Raw genomic sequence first — 20,825 nt, forward strand, 5'->3', positions numbered from 1 at the left:
TACATCTGGAGTCATTTCTGTGTTTCTGAAGATTCTCCTCTCAATATCACGTACTGCATCCTGTCTGTTCAGAAGTTCCCAATCTATACGGGTTAACCTTTCTCAAGGTCCAATTATATACGCTTTGGAACGTACAACGGATAACTTTGTTAGTACTAACACAGTACTGTTAACGTGTGACCAACTGTTCTAGAAGATGGGTAAGCGTATTAAATCGTAATAATAGATGAAAGCCGATAGCAGTACGCAACCATGTCCAACGGAATACAGTCGACTGCATCGAAAATTAAGACGTTCATGCTGTAGAATATCCGCGAATAGCATATTGCTACCGTACTCCATTACATAAAATGCGACAGAGAGAAGTTATGAGGGAATGAATCTACAGTATCTTGGAAGGCTGGATTTTAGTGGCGTGGGTATATTCTGCTAGGTTTTTAGTGCGCCGAGGGTAAAGCCACTTTAGGCTCCTTTTGTATCACATGTGGAAAATTAATATCTCCTTTGTAAGGATACCGCAACCAGCCTGGCATGGAATTTTAACGAAGAAAAATAAGTATTTCCAATGGACTACCGGCCACGTACTGATAATGATCACGCCTAGGCTATACGCTAAACAATTCAGTTTAAAAGTGGTAAAAGTAACTTTCGCTTCAGAGGCAGAGCAATCTGCGACTGCAACGGACGCCATAACAAGGCTTTTGTCGACAGGAAACAACTGCAGCGCGTGCTTGACAGGAACAGTACTGGGAGACTACAATAACAACGGCTCCATACGCAATAATTCTCTTGTATTTACTTGTCTGTTTACTTTACACAGGGGCAATAGATTTTTTAAACTAAACAGTTTCAGAATTTTAGTTTAAAAAACAGTTTCAGAATTCATACAGTCTTCATAACAAAGTTTATAGTAAAACTGCGTTGTGAAACTGCCGTGAAGCATCTAACCTACTATATAAAAAGCGCAATGATAGCAAATGTGGTCATTCCGTAAAATTCATTATGGATGTAATTCCTGGATTCAACGCAATGCGTTGCATGGGTCGAGAGTGGAATGACTGACGGGCGGGCAGACAGACAGTTGCTCCGCGTTGACCTAGCTGCGCTGCCAACAGACTCAGCATACACACTATGCGATGCCTTATTAAGGCAACGAAACGCGATTCCATTGCGGGTTTTCAGAATCGCACATACCACGCGAGCCAGGACCATAATAAAGTCCCTGACAAAAATAAGTTTTACGTGATCACCTTAAAATTGTCTTTTACAATGTGGCACTCCTACAGACCATTCACTGTGAGAGTCCAAAATTACACATATATACGACACAGAATACGAAAAAGTAGAAAGAAATGTAGGTCTCATAGCTCTTTCGAGTACCTGGCGTATATCCACGGCAGGTCTGCATGAACTGCGGGGTAAGACAGTTGCGGAACGTAACTTGTGCTGCACTGCCTGAGGACAAAGACTAAAAACATTACAGTCCGTATATTTCTGTTACCGTGTGCTTTAATCATCTAGAGAACACTGAAGCCTCACATTTCATCTCTACACTGTCAGCGCATCGGAAATAAAAATAATATTTAAGTAAGAAAGGATGTGCAACCAACAAACAGTTCACGTTAAATGGAACGCGCAGACAATACAAATACGGCTATTACCTCACTTTTCAATGAAGAAGCACGCAAAGTGTTACCTTGCGGTAAGACGTAGAAGATACTAGTAAAAGAATCATCAACCGTGAGTCTGATATCTATGTGATGCAGCGGCGCACATAGGACGAACCAACGATCTATTTCGATTCTGGCGTAAAGAAATTATAAATATCTTTTGTCTATGATAGATTATCAGGGAACCGGTGAAGCATCTGCTACCTGCAGAGGACTCAGCATAGTTTATAATTCTGCGTTGCCCATACTGAACACAAAATATACGTTTAAACATCGATCGTTATTGTGAAATCATCCAATTCCTCATTCAGGCCACAGGCGCTTCGCAGTAGAACATTACGCTGCCCATGAGGATAGAAAGTGAAAGATGTTAAAAGGAAGAGGCTCCCTCACATGCTCTGCTCTGCGGTTAACAGCTGCATGACCCGGTCAACCCACATTAACTCGTTTCTACTAACGCTATCTGCAAATTGGCTTGAATTGCCTTCTCGTAAGCAATTTTCTGCCCGCGCGTTTCACTGGAACTCGCCTGTGCAGCTGCCAAATGTAATATCGAAAGCACGCCAACAAGCGTCGGTGGTCCTACTTCCTTAGACAGTGTTCATTGTCTTCTTGCAGAACAAAGAAAAGAAAATTACAGTGTGTTAGAATAAAAAGTGATACTATCAACAGAAGTTCGCTACACGAAACATGTCTGGCTACTCCCAACATTTCCCATATTATTTCACCATGTTTACGTAATGGTGCAACCAAATATATAAAATGTGCATCTAAATAGAACAGAAACCTTGGAAACGAGAATAATAAAGTTGGAAGGACGAAACTTAATGCCTACCAGCAGCGCTGTCTTTTTAACCAAGTCGACAGATACCTTCCTATGGTGGGTACAGAGAGCGTCGCTGTGTGTGTGTGTGTGTGTGTGTGTGTGCGTGTGTGTAAATTACACATATTAACAGGATTCGTACGCTCTCGTGCCGTGCAGTCTCTCACAAGTGTGAAGTGAAGCGAGCGTCGCTATTTCTGCGTGTCAATTGCACATATTAACAGGATTCGTACACTTTCATGTCGTGCAGTCTTTCGTAAGTGTATCATTGTCACACAAGGCCACATTTCACCTAGTAGTTATTATACACTGAGGAACTCTGCACCGGTGACGAACAGCTCTGAAGGGACAGAAAGGCTGATTATAACCGCGGCATTCACCTCAAAGGTGAGGGAGAATGCCGTTATTATAATCTACCCCTTCAATCCAAAACCAAATCAAAAAAGTAAAACAAAAAAACAAAATAGAAAGAACGCACGCCATCAATAAGTAAATCGAACCAAAACAACATCAACTAAAGCAAGGACTGGAAAGAGTGTAAGCTCTGTCACCAATCCACTCGCCCCCATTCACGAGTGGAAATAAGCATGCCGTTATCCTAATGACATCACGCAACTACCATCTCCAATTTTCCACATTCAACGTTCAGGTCAGTTACTACCGCCAGCCACGATCCCTCTTCACAACAGGTAGCACACTCAGGGAGCATGAAGCGATGATTTTCTTAGGAACGAAAAAAAACTTTAAAATCGACAGGAGGACGTGATTGGTTTGTTGAAATTACAAGCAATGTTGAAGTTGTTTTTCTGAGTCGAAGAGTCCATTACTCCCATACACATCGGTACACAATGAGGAACTACAGTCAGAGCCGTAGTTACTTTTGCAACTAGAGAAATGATATGACGCAGCAATCTATATGAACCCAGCGCCCGTGTGTGTGACCGCCGGTCGTTGTCCCAGTTTCTTACCGCAGTCTTTATTACTATCGATCGCTGTTCTGCGTAATAGCGGCTCAGACCCGACGTTCGATAGTCGGCACGAATTGCAGCGACACGCGAAACATCTACTGATTTGCATAAGAGTACTTCAACCGAAATGCTAAGTGCACGGTCGTGACATAGGGAATTCCTCAACAGTATCCAAGCCCAAGATACATTGAACATTTAGCAATGTGTTTTTTGTTTTAATTTTATTATTAAAAAAGGGTGAAAATGAAGTAACGTTCATATATAGGAAGTGCATATATTGACTATTTGCCCATATAACCACCACGAAGGCAGAGATACTTCTCGTAACTGTGTACCAGCTATCCTCCTCTGCAGAAAGACTGCTCCTCGAAGAATTCACCAGAAAGGCGTTGTGCATCACAGGGATTCACTTTCTTCAAACTTCCAGTATCCGCGTTTGATTAAAAACAAGAAATAACCACGAGACTACAGTTACGGCAGTTCAGGTGCATATGGAGCAGTAACGACAATCTTTCGTAGGGGTCACTCATTCACCATCAGCGAAAATGCCAGGAGCAAAAATGTAGTCTAGATAGTCTCTGCCTGATAACGTACAGAGGCATTCCGAGCACAAAGTCGTTGCCAGGTACTAAAATAAACGTGGCTTCATAATGAAGACATTTCCAAAGATACTCAGGCTAAGTGGTGTGAACGACGATGTCCGACCAAATGCTGCTACATCAACTGAATGACTACTCCAATTATTCACAGCTGAAGTGACGGATCACTTTATCTACCATCTGGTTTACCACTAAGCGAATTTCAGCTTTTCGGAGGTGAAGTAGTTGGACGTACGACACGACTTCCCAAACAAGAAAACTGCAGAGGGCACCGTGACGGCATGGTTCGCCAGAAAGGAGCACTATGTTACGAAGATAAGAAGGACTAGGTCAGCGTTAAGGTAAATGCGTCAACCTGGTGATATTGTTGAAGTCAATACACTCATGAGCCCTTTCTGGTATGCACTTTTTCTTTTTTTAATTTCCCGTCCTATCGGGAGACATAATGTTTAGTCCCCATTAATTCTAAAGAATATCCTCCAAGCATGGAGGACAAACTTACAATGCTAATTACTGAGATAAGTTTTAGATACAGCGTACATCTTTATTTGCAAGGCAATGTGAAAAATAAGGGCGTCTGTGAGAAGTGACACTGGCTCTGAAGCAGAATATTGGAGATATCGTCATCAGTAAAGACGGAGGGAAAGTAACAAAGGTTCCTACAGTGCTAAATAAAAACGTCTGAAATTTAGCAACATTACTTTTGAAACTGATATTAACAGCAACAGAGTTGTTATCGCTCTAGTCTCCAGGAATATATTCATGAAATTAATAATGAAGAAATTAGATCTCTCGTCGACACAGACTGCGCTGAAGTTCGTGGAATAGAAAAATCTACAATACTTTAACGTGTGCAGCAGTTCCAAAAGCAGAACTTGTGGCTTCCGGTAAATAAACTGCGAGTTTGTTCGTATCCCCGAGCACGGTGTTTTATCTCTTGAAGTCAAACATTGTGACTTTTACATGAGTGAACCAGTGCCAGCATTTTAAGCTACGGGTAATGGTAAACAGAACTTATTAAAAACAGAAACACACAGAATTAATGTTCCACACTAATATTTATTTGTATTTTGTTCTGAATTGGATTTTGACTTTCTAGACCATCATCAGACAACATAGACTGAACAGACAATTCAGACAACCACCGCGAGCTTCTAGCTGTACAGGGACTACTATTACCAAGATATGTGACGTTTAATGATTTTGCATCCACACGGAAAACACGGAATCGGAATGTTTCTATCTGGCATGAGAACAAAACAAGAAATAATATGAACGTAAGTGTATATTGAATATGTCTACGCTCCTCAAAGCATCAATGAAATATTCCACAAATACACGGTACAGATAACAGAATTCTCTAATTAGCTTCAACTACGAAATCACGAGCTAATGGTAACCACGAACGGAAAGTCCTTTGACGTAGCCCTGACACCAAAGTGTGCCTTCTTACTCATAGTGCAGCATCTAAGTTCGGAAGTCACGATATTAATTCTTCCAGATGCCGATTCCTCAACTCGCAGATAAACCTCATCTGCTAATCGATAAGGCAGTTTTGACTGACGACCTGTGAATTTTCTAGTAGTCAGCAGGAGGACCATGGTCAAGTTTGTCTTTACTTGAAACTGAGCAAGGATAACCGCGCTTTTTGGTATTACACTGAGCTGTGTAGACCGTAAGTCTATTTGTACGAGATGTAAAAACCACATTAATAAATCGAACGGTAAGCAGAACGAGGACAGACGAGTTGGCAAAGCCGAGGCGACTTCATCCAGCTACCGAGACGCTTTGTTAGCAATCGCTAATCAGTTCAATTAGCGTCCTTGTTGCACCAAGAGGATGGGCGACTGTCGACACTCTCTGTTCTGGACGTAATGCAAAGTCACTGTAGCAAATTTACCGAAGACACCAGAAATTTTATGTATAGAGTTCTTGACAGCAGTACATGGGCGACATCTGATAAACACGGAAAGCAACTTCTGGGGTATTTCCCAGGAGACGACTTCCGCTGCTGCAATATCCTTCTTCTACGATAGCTTCGCCGAATGTTTCGGTCGATTCCTGTCATATGCGTTGGTAGATACTTAACGTCATGCTCTAGACAGCATCTCGCATTGTTCTGCTACTGAACGCTGACAAGAGTGATACATTCCTTCACATATCGGTACCACGATGCATCTGCAATAGTTCGAGAACCGGGTCACTCTCATCAGGTACTAAGACGTAACCAGTTGGCAACACAATTAAAAATCAAGGAAACAATCTGTTCACAGCTCTGGAACATTTCTAACATCACTACCTAAAGTGTAAATACGAGTAAAGCACCCAAAAAACCGCCTCTCTCAATCATAGATGGATCAACAATTTTAATGCCGAATCCTTAGCATCAGGTAACATGCTAGCTGTTAGTTCAAAATAATTTCTCCATGGATATAACACACTGCGCCCTTTAAAAACAATACAAAGAAATAAAAGCCTGCAACTAACCAGCGTGAACATTTGCTGCATGTAATGCCAAATTAAAAGAAGCACCAAGCTACTAAAGGTAGAATCTAGTACTGCCGCTATCCACGGACGTCCTATGACCAGCGTGCTCGGCTGCCAGCACAGCATTACCTTGAGGGCTTCCATCCTCGGGGTGCGGCCTACGTCGAGGGGTGCCCCGGGGCGACCCTTGGAGCGGCGCGCGGCGGCCAAGACGCGGGCCGCGACGCCGCGGTCGGCGTGCGGCAGCGAGAGCGTACTCACCATCTTGAGCGTGTCCTGCGCGCGCAGCAGGTAGAACATGGACTGCAGGTGCTGCTGGATGTCGGAGCTCACGCGCCGGCTGCTAGTGCGCACGCGGTCCGTCGGTGGCAGCACCAGCGCCGCGCCCTTCCCCGCGAAGTAGCACTCGCTCAGGCTGCAACAAGCAATTGTGGCAAACCATTAGCGCCCGGATTCTTGATGCTGCTCGTATACTTGCCAAACACTCCCGCAATCCCGAAAGTTTTTTTGCGCCTCTCGAATGTCCCGGTTTTTTTGTGATTCCGCTTGGCTAACGCATTTTACGCTAACAAATGTTTATTTGCAATTTACTGTGCATTGCGATAATACATAAGTGAGAATGGGCCTCTTGTATAGCTCGCTCTACAAGCTTCGTTTATTTACTGGCAATGTTATATTCGATAGTACTGATTCACGTTCAGTTTCATCACGCCAAAAAGAAAGTGTAATTTTAAGAGCAATATTAAAAGTAAGTTTACTTTTACCACTAGCAGCGGAGAAACTGTAGTGTGTATGTTGCGAAAATCAAACTTTGTTTCTGGACGTGGTGGGAGGTTTGACATTGGGGATCACGTTAATACGATGAAGCATCGCATCAGTGTTCCAATGAAAATGCACTTCTTGATAAAATACATAAAAGTTAAAGTACGGTGACAGTGGAGCGGAATAGTTATTGTTAAGTCATATGATATCGTATGTGTGCATTACGCTTACGAAAACTTTTTCCTTCATTAAATTTAGTCCATACAGTTTTTGCCGCCCCCTTTTTTTTGCTTCATTGTCGCTGTTCTTTTCTAAACTTTTTAAACTGTCCAGTTCTTTTAATAAAAAACGAACTGGACACCCTATCGTATACACAAAATGTAGTGCCGAACAAGCACAACAGTGGTAGTGATAGTGGTTGTCAGTAGTAGTAGTAGTAGTAGTAGTAGTAGCAGCAGCAGCAGCAGCCTAAGGTGTGGCTCTCGACCAAATGAAACTATATTTATTTCACTCTCATGCGCGTTTCGCTTCTTTTATTCCCGAAGCATCCACAGTGGCCTTTCCGCATATTTTGCTTATTAAATATACGTAATAAATATGCGATGAAATAGTTCTGAACATGTTCCCAAATTACATTAGTAGTAGGATCCTATTGCTATCAGCTGTATATATAATATTTATTCTTGACCCGTTTCGGTTAATTAAACCGTCAACTGAAAGAAAAAGTACAATATATGTTGGCTTAAAAATGCACATTTCTAATAGAAGTAATTTTCGTACACCACATGTAACAATGACAAGACGTGGAATTCTATGAAATACTTATTTTTATAGTAACAGATGTTACAATTTTTCTTCCGGTGCATTAGTGGTTTAATTAACCGAAACATGTCAAAAATAAATATTATATACACAGCTGATGGCAAACAAAAATTTATTGCTATAAATATCTCACCTAAATAAATTTTTAATCTTATTGTAAGCTAAAAACACTTTATCGTTCAGGAGTTATTCTACGTATTTTGCTGCATTTACGCTTTTGCGGATTCATTTCTTCACACGTGTGCTGCAACGGAACTGTGATTGGTTGCCCAGTACAATCCATAGTAGCCTGGTCTTGACATTTGCGCGCATATTTCATTACATTTATCACACGTTTCCACTGCCGTGTTTTAAAAACTTATATTTACTCCGTGTATCTAACGTCTCTAGTTTTGGCAACCATGCTAATCGTATATACTATACATAACGACGAACGTTTTATTAGATTACGCACTCAGCTATTTACTCTATACGGCGTTACTGAAATAAGTGAGCTCTTCGACCATAGTAAGTCACAACACTGTTACGTATCATTGCGCTCGAGGAACTGCAAGGCAAAATCGAATACTCGTACTCATCAGTAACAAGACAATGAAACACATTCTATTCTTTGTGTGTTACCCAATTATGGGTGAGATGTCACCGCAGGCGGTGAATGTGATTGTTGTAGGAGGTTTATTTCAACTTGCAACGCTTATCCTCCTTTATATGCACTGGCCAGAAACACCACCTAGACTGTACATATGGGGACGCTTACGGAGAAATGCCCAATTGCAGTCATTAATTACGAAAGTGTCTCTCTCTCTCTCTCTCTCTCTCTCTCTCTCTCTCTCTCTCTCTCTCTCTCTGTCTCTCTCTCTCTCTGGGTGGGTAGATGAGGGAGTGAACTTGAGTAGCTCTTGTAGTCAGAAAAAAAAACTGTTTGAATCCTATAGAAACCACAGACGGTACACTTTAACTGGTTACAGCTGAACATATTAATTTTGTACAACACGATTCGAGGCTGGATACTTCATCTTCAGGAGGACATCTGATCATCATCTAGGTCTTAGTTCGCCTCAGTGATGTTATTGTGGTGGAATCTGTTTCTTGGGCTTTTATTTATGCTAAATCCCATCTGGAATGTTACAGAGGCGAACTTCACTAACTCATGTTTCTTAATTTTATCCTTCATATCACTATAGCACCCATCACAACAACACCAAGTCAGGTATTTTTAGTTCTGTAAAAGCACTGAACACAATTAACACACTTTGGTTCAAAGGTTAATAATAATCTCCTCCTCCTCCTCCTCCTTCTTCTGTGCTGTACACATTTACTACACGCCTGATCTCAGGAAAAATTCGGAATTTAAAACGAAACTAAGAAAAAATATCCGCCTCTGCCGCAAATGGGTTGCCAAAACAAGTTGCAGTTTGTGGTATACGGGTACACCATTGCTTCAAAACATGCAGTTGTCTTATGGCTATAACTGAAATCTTTGAATATGCTAGACGAATACATGTTAAGGTGTACACTTTCTTATTGAATAAAATTCGTATGCAAAGTACAGTATGAATTATCATTCAGATTATTCCAGTCTGTAGCTACTTCCTACGAAAATTTCAATTCCTAATCAAGTGTTTCATTAACTCTTTCAATCGTATGGTTTGCGCGATTTTGTAAAGTTTTCCGGCAAAATTGTTGAAATATATTGGCAACCTGGTAGCCTGAGCCCACTTACTGAAATGTGAATCCTGCAAACCAGATGCCACGTGTGATAACGGATGTTTTCCGTGGAGGACAGGCTATGCCAGTTAGCTCCTAACGTTACGTCATGCCATTAATGCCGAAATGGCTCTGTCCCCTGGCGTTATCTGCTGTCATCTTAGGATGGTCCCGTTATCGTCAATGCCGTCAGAGCAGCTGCACCTACAAATTCCCAAACCTGAACTGGCTATAGAAAGAAAGGGCGGAGAATACACACATTTAACTAGTACAAAAACCCGTGGCTGCCAACATACTTTTCTTAAACTAAACAAGATATAATACCGTGGGCCTGAGTCCATACGTAAATGTCGCCAAAACACATTGGATATTAAGAGGGCTACGGCCCAACAAGTGCAATTTTGATGTAGATTTACGTTTAAAGATATATTTTACCCTTCGAAACTGTCATCAAAGAATCACAATGAGTGAAATTCGTACGCAGAATTCAGTATTAACAAATGCTTGTGTGTAAAGAAAGTGGGATATTACCTGGGTTATGACCTAACAGCTGCAATTTTGGTGTAGTTACATGGTTTATAAGTATACGTCACACTTCGTAATATGAGCGAATATCGTATGTAGAAATCACTGTTAATTAACAAATGTTAAGAGTGTTATGAGAATCCATTAATTTCATTAGCCAAGTCCAACACACAAATCAGTGGTAGAGTCAGCATTTGACCAGCGGTGCTCAATTAAGTTGTTCTTGAAAACTAGTGATAGGCAGAAATTTGACTTAAAGTCTTGGGCGTTTGATATGCAAAAAGCAATATAAAAGGAACCATCGCAAGAATTCTCTTATATAGAGAATATATGCAAGGTCCGAAGAGCACAGAACTCAAATAAATCAAAGATACGACCGATGCAAAGAAAGTTTTACACAAGGAGAAGGTAACCTACGAACAGAGCACATGTGTTACGAGGAAATGTCTTTAACGGATCACAGATTGGATCTCCGACAGGATTTGAAGATATTGCTGCCGGCCGGGGTGGCCGAGCAGTTTTAGGTGCTTCAGTCTGGAACCACGCGACCGCTGCGGTCGCAGGTTCGAACCCTGCCTCGGGCATGGACGTGTGTGATGTCCTTAGGTTAGTTAGGTTTAAGTAGTTCTAAGTTCTAGGGGACTGATGACATCAGATGTTAAGTCTCATAGTGCTCAGAGCCATTTGAACAATTTTGAAATTGGGCACACATCGTGCGCTGGACATTATTATTATTATTATTATTATTATTATTATTATTACTACTTATCTGGAAGTTCAAGAATCATAAAAGAAGGAAGAGAATAGAAGCTTTTGAAATGTGGTGCTACAGAAGAATGCTGAAAATTAGATGGGTAGATCACATAACTAATGAGGAAGTATTGAATAGGGTTGGGGAGAAGAGAAGTTTGTGGCACAACTTGACTAGAAGAAGGGATCGGTTGGTAGAACATGTTCTGAGGCATCAAGGGATCACCAATTTAGTATTGGAGGGCAGCGTGGAGGGTAAAAATCGTAGAGGGAGACCAAGAGATGAATACACTAAGCAGATTCAGAAGGATGTAGGTTGCGGTAGGTACTGGGAGATGAAGAAGCTTGCACAGGATAGAGTAGCATGGAGAGCTGCATCAAACCTGTCTCAGGACTGAAGACCACAACAACAACATGTGAAGTGCTACTGCTCGAAATCTAAACACTACAGAAAAGCGTGGAAAGAGGGCATTAATTGTCCTCATGTCGGAACCCACATTCTGTGCTCATCGAAAAGTGTTTAATGGTAGTTGTGCAGGGGAATTATGAAGTCGATGAATCACACAAATGGCCACGAAGAACGTAACAAACTCTCAAAGTATTTTTTACAATATTTACTAACATTGTGTGTGGTCCACAGTTCATCATACGGCATACAAGCAATCGGTACTTCAATTCTGCCCATACCCGATCCACGATATCAGACGCTGCGATGCGGCGTCGCAAGATTTGGAGATTCTGCGTTAGAGACGGAACATAACAAACGCTATCCTTGATGTTAACGCTACAAGAAAAAAATCGCAAGGCGCCAAGTCTGGTAAGCGTGGTGGCCAGTCGAGCAGCGCCAGGTGAACGGCGGTAGGATGGGTTGTCCAGCGACATGGCAACGTCACATTTTCAGGTAATCTCGTACACTACTGAGGTAACGTCCAGGGGCGTCATAGGGTTTAAAGACAGAATCAAGTTGTGGCGTGAGCCACCCTCTGCTCTGTCACATCTGGTCGGCCCGAACACTTTGCATCGCATAAAGAACCACCCTCCCCGAATTTCTCGTGCCACTTCACAACACTGATGTAACCTGGTGGTGTCTTGTGAAACTTTCCACAGAAAGCTCTTTGCGCACTCAGTACCAACTGGCAAATTCTGCCACACAACATACTTTCTCTCCGTGGTTCGCCGCCATTTTCATCAACTACTGTCCGTGGCTCCCTGTTGCGGTTTTTCAAACTTACTTGTCGGCACCACGAAAAAAATAAAAAAAACACCACTTTAAGAGTTTGTCTTTCATATAACTGGTTAAGTTATGTTTACCATTTAACTAACAGATTTCTTAAAGTATTTCACGGACTTTGTATTTACCCTGTATGTGGCATGTTGCGAACAGTTACCAATGAATTTGCACACGCGTTTCTCTACTGTGGTTCTAATTCGCTTTTCTCATGACAGGTCTGCAGCATGATGCCGACCTCCACCTTCCTTTATAGCTTACGACGAGTGACGCAATTTCTCTACAGTGGCGGTCGAAATAATAGAGCCACCTCTATTGACGAGATTAAGAACTAGGATATCTATTAGTACGCGAAATCGCCACGAGTGCCGTGTTGTCAGTCCCTTGTAGACAACATCAGGGAAGACGTTGCTGCTATCTTTAGTCGTCCGAAAGGAAGCGTTTGAGCTAGACGTGTGACAAGAGGCATAAAGGTAAGAATCTTATGGGTCAAAATAATAGAGCCGCTTTACACATGTGCCTTTAAATTGATTTTTATGCAGTTGTTTTGTATGTAAATTGACGTGTGGTTTTGTTTACATTCGTCTAGATGGGCAGAGCAAAGCATACCAGTGAAGATGAGCGTATAGTAATGTTCCGGATGTTCAAAAGTGGGATGTCCATGAATAAAATAGCCAGTGTCTTGCACGTTTCGCGAAAACGAGTCCAGAACGCCATGAGACGGTCAAAACAAACAAAGCCGCAGGTGGAGAACAGGGGGCGACCTCGTGTAACTACTCCTCGCGTAGACAGACTCATCACTAGGGAAGTGAAGAAAGACCCATTTTTGTCAACACCACGACTGAAAGCCATTTTGTTTAGCGACGAACATGATGTTCAACCATCAACCTCAACGATTCAAAGACGACTGAGATCTGCAAAATTGAATGGGCGCATTGCAAGAAAGAAGCCACATGTTTCACAAGCTAATGTTCGGAAAAGGTTAGCCTTTGCCCGGAGAAATGAACAAAAACCTAATACTTGGTGGAGGAACATCCTTTGGTCCGATGAATCCAAGTTTAATAGGTTTGCCTCAGACGGAAAAGTCTATGTGCGCCGCCCACCAAACCAGGAATTTAATCCCAAGTACACTTTAAAAACTGTGAAATACGGTGGCGGAAGTGTTATGGTATGGGGATGTTTTTCGTGGTACGGCATTGGTCCAATACACCGTATCAACGGCATAATGAACGCAGAAATGTACAAAGACATCTTGGCAAATGTGATGCTGCCTTATGCTGAAGAGGAAATGCCGCTGAAATGGAAATTTCAGCACGATAACGATCCAAAGCATACTGCAAGGATCATAAGGCAGTTTGTTCAAGAGCACAATATCGAAGTATTAGAGTGGCCACCTCAGTCCCCTGACGCATCACCCATTGAGAACTTATGGGAGATCTTAGACAAGAGAATCGACCGCTCAAAAGCTACATACATCTTCAGAAAAACTGTGGGAAGAAATCCAGAGCGCCTGGTATGCGATCAGTAGTGACGAATGCAGGCGTTTAGTAGACTCTATGGGTAAGAGGTGCAGGGCAATCCTCAAAAATAAGGGTTACCCCACGAAGTACTAATGCAGTCCTATGCAAAAAAGACTGTTCCTGTACGTTTCATAAGACTGAGATCAAGTACAATATATTTGCTTCAATTGGCTCTATTTTTTTGACCCTGTGGTCTGGTATTCTTTTGAATATTATTGATTATTACTGATTATTTTGTGTTGTGTTATCGATATAACTGACTATAGTACAATGTGACTCGGTTGTAATGGTTTCCATCATAATTCAAACATGTCTAGTAATAAATGTGCACTTTATTCCAAACCTTTGCCAGGTGGCTCTATTATTTTGACCGCCACTGTACATCGGAAAAAACATAGTAAGCATGAAAATATTCCTGAGTGAACAAATACAAATTCCAGTCTCAGAGCACTAATGTGTGACTATTTCAGGTGCAGAAGCAGATTTTTCTATGTCCAGACATATGGGGACAAGGACATTTGCAGATTCCAGAGATTCGGAGACATAACAGGATTTACCTGTTCCGAGGTCATAGGCGCCGTGCCCCTACTCCCGCTCCTGCTCCTACCCCCTCCCCCGCCACTCACCCCACACTCGGCCGCTGGACGACAACAGTTCCCAGAAAGGACTTTCCTGTCCCGAGGGAATGGTATTTGCTCCCTCTCCCTTCTCCATCAAGCACAATGTGAACGTCGCACAGGTCAAAATACAAGTCCCTATGCTTGCTTTTCTTCCGACGTTCCTAGTACGATTGTCAGTACGGAAGTTGTTACAACGACCAAGGGCAGCCATTACTCTCATTACACTGGATACACGTACCGTGATTTTGTAGGCGTATTGACAATTTTGAGAATCTAAAGGCATTTTTTTTATGGGTGTCCTTTAGCAAAAAGGTCTACAATTACAAGGGGAAGATGTATTCGAAAAATGCAGCAGTGTTTTACCTGTCCGAACATCTCTGCGGACTCGAGAATAAACTCACCAGTTATCCCAGGTATGAGTGGATAAAACGGGGAACTTCAAAATAAAGGTTATCATTTTCTTACGGTAGTGACTTAACCGAAAATATGAAGAGGTCCTTGGGTTATCAGAGTAGTCAGACGTGGAGGAACAAACAAGAGCCCGAGCACTGTTCTGAAACCGACCTGCTTCAAGATCTCTTAAAATATGGTGACGGCAGCAGTTTTATTCTGTAAAACAGCAGATTAGAAGAGAATCATTTTTTAGTGGAAAGAAAGGGAAAGGAAGGTTATGAAGGTCATCCCATTTTTTTATAGATGGAACTTCTAAGTGATATAGCAAGCACTTTACAAAAATGGTTCAAATGGCTCTGAGCACTATGGGACTTAACATCTGTGGTCATCAGTCCCCTAGAATTTAGAACTACTTAAACCTAACTAACCTACGGACATCACACACAGCCATGCCCGAGGCAGGATTCGAACCTGCGACCGTAGCAGTCGCGCGGTTCCGGACTGAGCGCCTAGAACCGCTAGACCACCGCAGCCGGCAAGCACTTTACACAAATCTACACCATATGTACACACTTAAGAGGAGCAACGGACGAAACTAACATTCTTCATGTAGTATTCGTCCTACTCTCTTCTCTAATAAGAAGAGAGACCCCTATGTTCACCTGTTCCATCTGATTAAACAGACATTTCCTCAGTGGTGTCCAAGAGAAGTGAATGATATTTCGTCGTGTTTCCCCCACAAGTGAAGTAGGCGGATGTTATTTCTATACGAAATACAGTTTATGGAGGAAAATTCAAGATTTCGGTCTAACTGAGGAGTACCGTCAGAGCAAAGATTTATGACTTCACGTCAGCGTGTACGCAACGCTCGCATTGGTAAACCCAGAGGGCATAAATAACGATTGGACTGAAATTCATGCGCAAGCTCCTGATAACGAAAGACTCAATTTTTTGGCTGCTTTTTGAGTCCGGGCTACAGAATAAGGAGAACGCCATCGCTATGTGAAATTTCTACGGAAAAAGGCACCGAACGCCGAATGTTGATGAAGGGTGGCACAAACAAAATAAATATTAATTCTGGGAATGCTCACCCTAGATTCAACGTGAAATTAAAGCTGAATCTTGAATAGAAGATGAGGAAGATGAACGACAAGTTAGAGAGAAATATAAAATATTATGAAAATAAAGGAAACATTAAATGCTGCTTGAAAGCCATTGGCCACATTCAGAAAGTGCACTAATCTCTATTCGCAAGTTGCAGATTAAAACGCTATGAGTCCGCGGAAATTTTTTTGCTTAAAATTTTTAATTACACTGAAGAAGCATTATCAACATTAGTGTTAAGTTCTGTTAATAAATAAGGTGTACTGCAGTTGTAGCATAGAAATGATTAAGCTCATTCACGCTGATTTTAAACACGCCATGTTTTCTTTCTCCATTTTGGCTAACGATGGAAGCTCTATTTTGTCCTAGACATCATTAATAAATTTGCGTAAGCTACAAGAGATGTCAGATTTTACCGGGGAAATTAACATGCGGTATGCCGTTCCTTTGTTCTCAATCGTTCATACCTTCGTTTTCTCCTCTTTTTTCCGGTCATATTTGATAAAATGGCAATAAACGCTTCATCGTTTCGGCATCTTTCGCTTTACCAAATGAAGCGCCTAACATACCGTAAACAGTTATGTCAGAATTTCAGTATACTGAGTGACTGGCAATATAGTATTGTTAATAAGTACTGAACATGTGAAGACCCGTAGCGTACTGGCGGTGTCGGGAAAGGTGCGGAGACGGTGTGCGGACATTTGCCACGCCGGACATTTGCCAAGATTTTACCTGCTCCGAAGGGTCGGGTCCCTTGTCTCCTCCTCCTCCTCCTCCTCCTCCTCCTCCTCACCCGCCCACCCAGTTTGCTTTCGAAGTTCCTAACGTGGCCATCAGTCTGGAAGTTATTACAACGAACAAGGGCAGGCCTCCTGGTCATTACAAAGGTTACATGTATCTTAAACAGAGGGAATCTAAAGAAGGTGTTGTTAAGTGGATGTGCTTACGCCGAAAAGCGAATCATTGCAAGGGAAAGCTGCTTTCGAGGAACGGAGAAGTGTTGAACGTATTAGAACATCTCTGTGGACCAGCTGACGATGCGGCTCTGAAAGTGAGAAAGCAAGTGGAAAGGGCGAAGAGAAGGTCTCGAGAAGAAACTACACAGTTATCGGAGATATACGCGGATGAAATGGGAAATCTACATAATAAAGTTTATGAATTTGTTACAGTGATGCCTAATTCAGAATCTATGAAGAGAACCATTCGACGTCGATGGAGTCAAGAGCAGGGGAACCAACAAGAGCCTAAGAACTCTTATGAAACTGATCTTCATGAAAATCTATTAAAAATAGGAGATGGCAGTAGTTTTCTTCTGGAAGACGATAGATTAGAGGTGAGAACAATGATTTTTAGTGGAAGCAAAGGAAAAGAAAGTTTAAAAACATGTTCCCATTTTTTTATGCATGCAACATTTATGAGATGCAGCAAGCAGTTTGCACAGATCTACACCATACACGTAGACTTAGGAGGCCCGATTAAATAAACAAACATTCTCCCTACTGTATTTGCACTGCTCCCTAATAAGAAGAAAGACACGTATGTTCGTCTGTTTCGTCTGATAAAACAGGCAGTCTCTGAGTGGTGTCCTAAAGAAGTAAAGGTGGACTTTGAGGCAGCTGCGATATTGGCCATTCGTCAAATTTTTCCCACAACTGAAATAAATGGATTCTATTTCCATATGAAGAAGACTTTATGCAGAAGAATTCGAGTTCTCGGTCTAACTGAGGAGTACCGCTAGAACGAGGATTTAAGACTTCACGTCAGCGTGTGTGCAGAGCTGGCAGTTGTAAAACAGGAGGACGTAAGCAATGGATGGATTGAGATCCATGCAGAAGCTCCTGATTACGGAAGATTCTCTCAATTTTTTGACTACTTTGTGGATAACTGGCTAGAGAATGAGGATATCGCAATAGAAATGTGGGACTGTTACGGAAAAAGGCTCCAAACGACGAATGCTGTCGAAGGGTGGCATAACAAAATAAATAGTATTATTGGAAACCCTCACCCTAGAATCAACTGTTTGGTGGAGTGCTTGAAAAAGGAAGCAGAGCTCACAAACTGGATGTTCATGAAATTGTAAATGAATCTTGAAGGTAAGAAGAGCAAGAAGAAGTACTTGAAGCTGGACGACAGGATAGAGAGAATCGTAAAGAATTATGAAGAAACTGGCAACATCAGGCCTTGATTGAAAGCCATTGCTCATATTCAGAAACTGGACTAAAATACGTTAAAAATAATGTATTAAAAACTATGAGGACCACTGAGTCCTCGCAGATTACTGAGATAAAATTATTAAAACATTGAAGCAGCGTGTTTAGGCTGATTTTACACACGTCAGAATGGTAGATGGTCATTTATCATTTTCACGGTCCAAAGCCTGTGCAAAGTGTGATGCGAATCAGTCTTTAATGTGAAAATTAAAAAGTGTTTCAAGCCTCACAAAAGTATTCCTATTGTTGTCACGTTAAGATAACTTTTTTCTGCCTTCCAATATTATGTCCATACTATTAAATAACTGTGATTTCTAAAATAATTTTCTGAAGCTTCAGAATCGCAACTATCACCTAAAATATCACGGTTTATTAAACTGATAGTATACGGTTTTGTAAAAGAAAACGGGAACTGAACATTTGAATTGCACCTAAAATTATCCCAAAACTGATCTGATCCTAAGGTTGACAATTTTGGCACCTCAAATATTTTTTATTTAAGTTTAGCTGCAAACATTTATAGTAGATGTAAATCTACTTAAGTACATTTAGATATAGTCCTTTAAAAATTAAAATTTCTTACTGAATAGTTGATTATCTTTAAACAGGTCAGTAAAAGCAAGGAGCTTACTACTGAAAATTAATTGTTACTAAAGAACATCAGAAAGAAATGTATTAGACCTACTTTTCTTATACATTAGAGACTTTTTGAAAAGATATTTGATCATTTCCTCTGTCACTGACAGTGTAATTTCAGTTGCTTTGCAACACCAGGGGTATCTACTTCTAAATTATGTTTGCAGCTGTTCTCATTTCGAATTCTGGAATATTTACTTCCTCTTCTTTGGTGGAGGAATTTCGGAAAATGCATTTACTAACTCCACTTTAGTGGCACTGTCATCAGTAACATTACCGTCGCTGTCGCGCAGTAAAGGTACTTACTGAGCCTCTCCGCTGGTTTACTTAACATGGGACCAGTATCTCTCTGGATTTTCCGCCACATTTCTAGAGCGAGTTTCGTTGTGGAAACTATTAAATGCATCTCGCATTGAAAACCGCACCAAATTTCGAGCCTCAGTAAAACTTCACCAATCTTGGAGGTTTTGCGTTCGTCTAAACTATATGTGCCTTTTGCGGTGCTCCTGCAACAGCTTTCTGTCGTGTTTTGTGTACCATGGGGGATCAGTTCCGTCTTTTATTAATTTATTTGGTATGAATATCTCGAGTGCTGTTGATACTATTTCTTTGAACTTAGGCCACATATGGTCTTCATTTACAGCATTTGGAAGGATTGGAGACTATCTCTTAGAAAGACGTCACCCGAATTTTTTGCTGTTTTTATAAGTAGATATATTTCGCGTTTAGTTATGGTGAATTTCTTTGCTACGGAAGTAAGCCTCGCTACGAATGCGTGTTTACTAATCCCTGTATCCGTCGTGATGCTCAGGATTATTTGTGGCTAAGAGGTCAAGTGTGTTTTCGTAACCATTTACAATTTGAATGGCCTCGTCAACTAATCGTTAAAAATAATTTAAAAAAAGCATTTAGAACAATTATGGATGTTGTTTTCTATTTACAGTAAGGTATGAAAATGTATTTTTGTCAACATGCGGAAGGTAGATTGAAGTAACTGCCAACTATAATTGTATGAGTAGGGGGTGATGAGACTCAAGTTCAGCAACTGTTACATCCGAGACAGGGGGTCGGTAAAAGGAGCCAGTTAATTTATTCTGGTTGTCGAATATAACCTCTGCCCTTACTAAGTCACAGGAACTATCTGCTTCAAAATCGATTGTGAGCTTACATTATTTTTCCTTAAGTTGTCCTCCTTGTTTCTGTTGTAGTGCAGATAATTACAATTACGGCTTTTTCCTCCAAAACCTAAGATGCTTTCTCTGTGACCCTGTAAATACCAGAGCTAAACAATGTAGAACAACAACGTACGTTACAAGCATAGCATTCTGTATTACTTCATTTCCTTATTTCTAACATTTTAAAATTGTAAGTCGACTTTAGATGCCATGTCAATCATAGATGTTCTTATCTCTATTTAGTGAACGTGTTTTCAGTTATGTTTTGAACATTGTCCCGCTACACTTTATTAACTAATGTTTTTAGAGAGTAAATTAATATGGAGTATGTCGTTCTTCTTTTCAAACATTCACATACCCATTTATTCTTTCCCTATTGTCTTTTGGGTATGCAGTTGTAGTAATTAAAGTAGGCACAAATGCGGTGACCAAAAAGAAATGATTAGCGTACATTCGCGTTCTCGTTACATCGTTCCTTTCTTGTTGCTCCCATGCCGACGGACTTTTTCTATCGCAATCAGTAAGCGTGAAAGGAAGCTACCATACAGACAGAGGAATCTATATTTATACTTGGCAGAACTAATTACATACTGACATAACCGTCGGTATTGCTTTCGTTTCACAAAAGTTATAAATATTACGATTTCGGAAAAGAAGCTCTGTATTTGGCGAAGTTGTCGAAGAAGAAGGTCCCTTACGTACTGGTTGCTTCGAGTAAGATGTGGAGACGGCGGTTTGAAAGTGGACAGAGGTAGTGCGGGGAAGGGCGTCCCTTACCTGAGGGATCGCTGCTCAAGCTACCTGGCGAAGGGGCAAGTGTGGCAAA

The 20,825-nt window shown here is 41.3% G+C and overlaps 1 protein-coding gene across 3 annotated transcripts in view; it reads right to left on the bottom strand.

Annotated features, from left to right (window-relative positions):
* Positions 1 to 20,825, bottom strand: part of LOC126175859 (uncharacterized) — a 616,100-nt gene that overhangs the window by 137,071 nt on the left and 458,204 nt on the right. For all 3 annotated transcript variants that reach the window (XM_049922883.1, XM_049922874.1, XM_049922892.1), the window contains exon 3: positions 6,809 to 6,962. In XM_049922883.1, the coding sequence (XP_049778840.1) occupies positions 6,809 to 6,962 (154 nt within the window). The remainder of the gene's footprint in view (positions 1 to 6,808; positions 6,963 to 20,825) is intronic.

The sequence above is a fragment of the Schistocerca cancellata genome, chromosome 1, assembly GCF_023864275.1.
Source record: "Schistocerca cancellata isolate TAMUIC-IGC-003103 chromosome 1, iqSchCanc2.1, whole genome shotgun sequence".
In the NCBI taxonomy this organism is placed as follows: Eukaryota; Metazoa; Arthropoda; class Insecta; order Orthoptera; family Acrididae; genus Schistocerca; species Schistocerca cancellata.